This window comes from Neopelma chrysocephalum, unplaced genomic scaffold (assembly GCF_003984885.1).
Source record: "Neopelma chrysocephalum unplaced genomic scaffold, ASM398488v2 Primary Assembly neopelma1_63632, whole genome shotgun sequence".
Lineage (NCBI taxonomy): Eukaryota > Metazoa > Chordata > Aves > Passeriformes > Pipridae > Neopelma > Neopelma chrysocephalum.
This window is the reverse complement of record NW_020906263.1, coordinates 1-742: the sequence shown is the minus strand read 5'-3', so window position 1 is coordinate 742 and position 742 is coordinate 1. Positions and strand designations below refer to the sequence as shown.

General features: G+C 40.0%; 1 protein-coding gene across 1 annotated transcript; it reads right to left on the bottom strand.

Moving 5' to 3' along the window:
- Window positions 1-3: 3 nt before the first annotated feature.
- On the bottom strand, window positions 4-738 carry LOC113979247 (nucleolar protein 8-like; the record flags this gene model as incomplete). The annotated part of the gene is made up of 1 exon (XM_027706701.1): window positions 4-738. A coding segment is annotated over one exon (735 nt), but the record flags the coding sequence as incomplete, so codon positions are not given.
- Between the last annotated feature and the right edge of the window lie 4 nt (window positions 739-742).

Genomic DNA, 742 nt, shown 5'->3' with positions numbered 1-742 from the left:
AATATCGGCCAGCACATCTTCAGGACAGATGCTATTGTTTTTAACTGCGGGGTGAAAATTAGAAAGTTTAGGTTTATTTACATTACCCTTAGGATTTTCTTCAGCACTGGACAGACCAGAACTCTGTGCACCATCTGATTCCTCTGCAGGTGTCCCAGTGCTTTTGGCAGCCAATGCTTTTAAGGCATCTAAGGAAAGGTCTAAGCGGTAACAGTTTTGCATCATGGACTCATAATCAGAACTGGTTTCAGACTCCCCTTGCTCAGACTCTGAGGAAGAGCTCTCACTATCACTTGTCTCTGCTGAACTCTGTGAGGCAGCAATTTTGGATTTTTTAGTTTTCCCCTTTCTTTCAATGTGTTTTTCTTTTACATGTTGAGTTTTCAGTGAGGAGTCATTTACCAAACCGCTTTTTTTTTTGGTTAATATTTCTTTATTTTTCACCTCCACCTGTTTAGAATCTTCTAAACTTGTAGTTTTGCTGCTGTTTGGATCCTGAGTTTTACTTTCAGCAATCATTTCATCCGTATCTGCTGAATCAGAACCATTACCATGTTCCATGGTCTCTTTGTAACTTCCTTTGATACCTTTCTTCATGGCATCTGGATTGCATAAGGACCAGTGACTATTGTATTTTAATTCAAAATCATCCCCAACAACTTCCAGGGGGTCACTTTCACTCTCAACATTCCTCGCTTGCTGTTTTTCTTTCTCTTTCTTCACCATTGCTCTGATCTCCTCT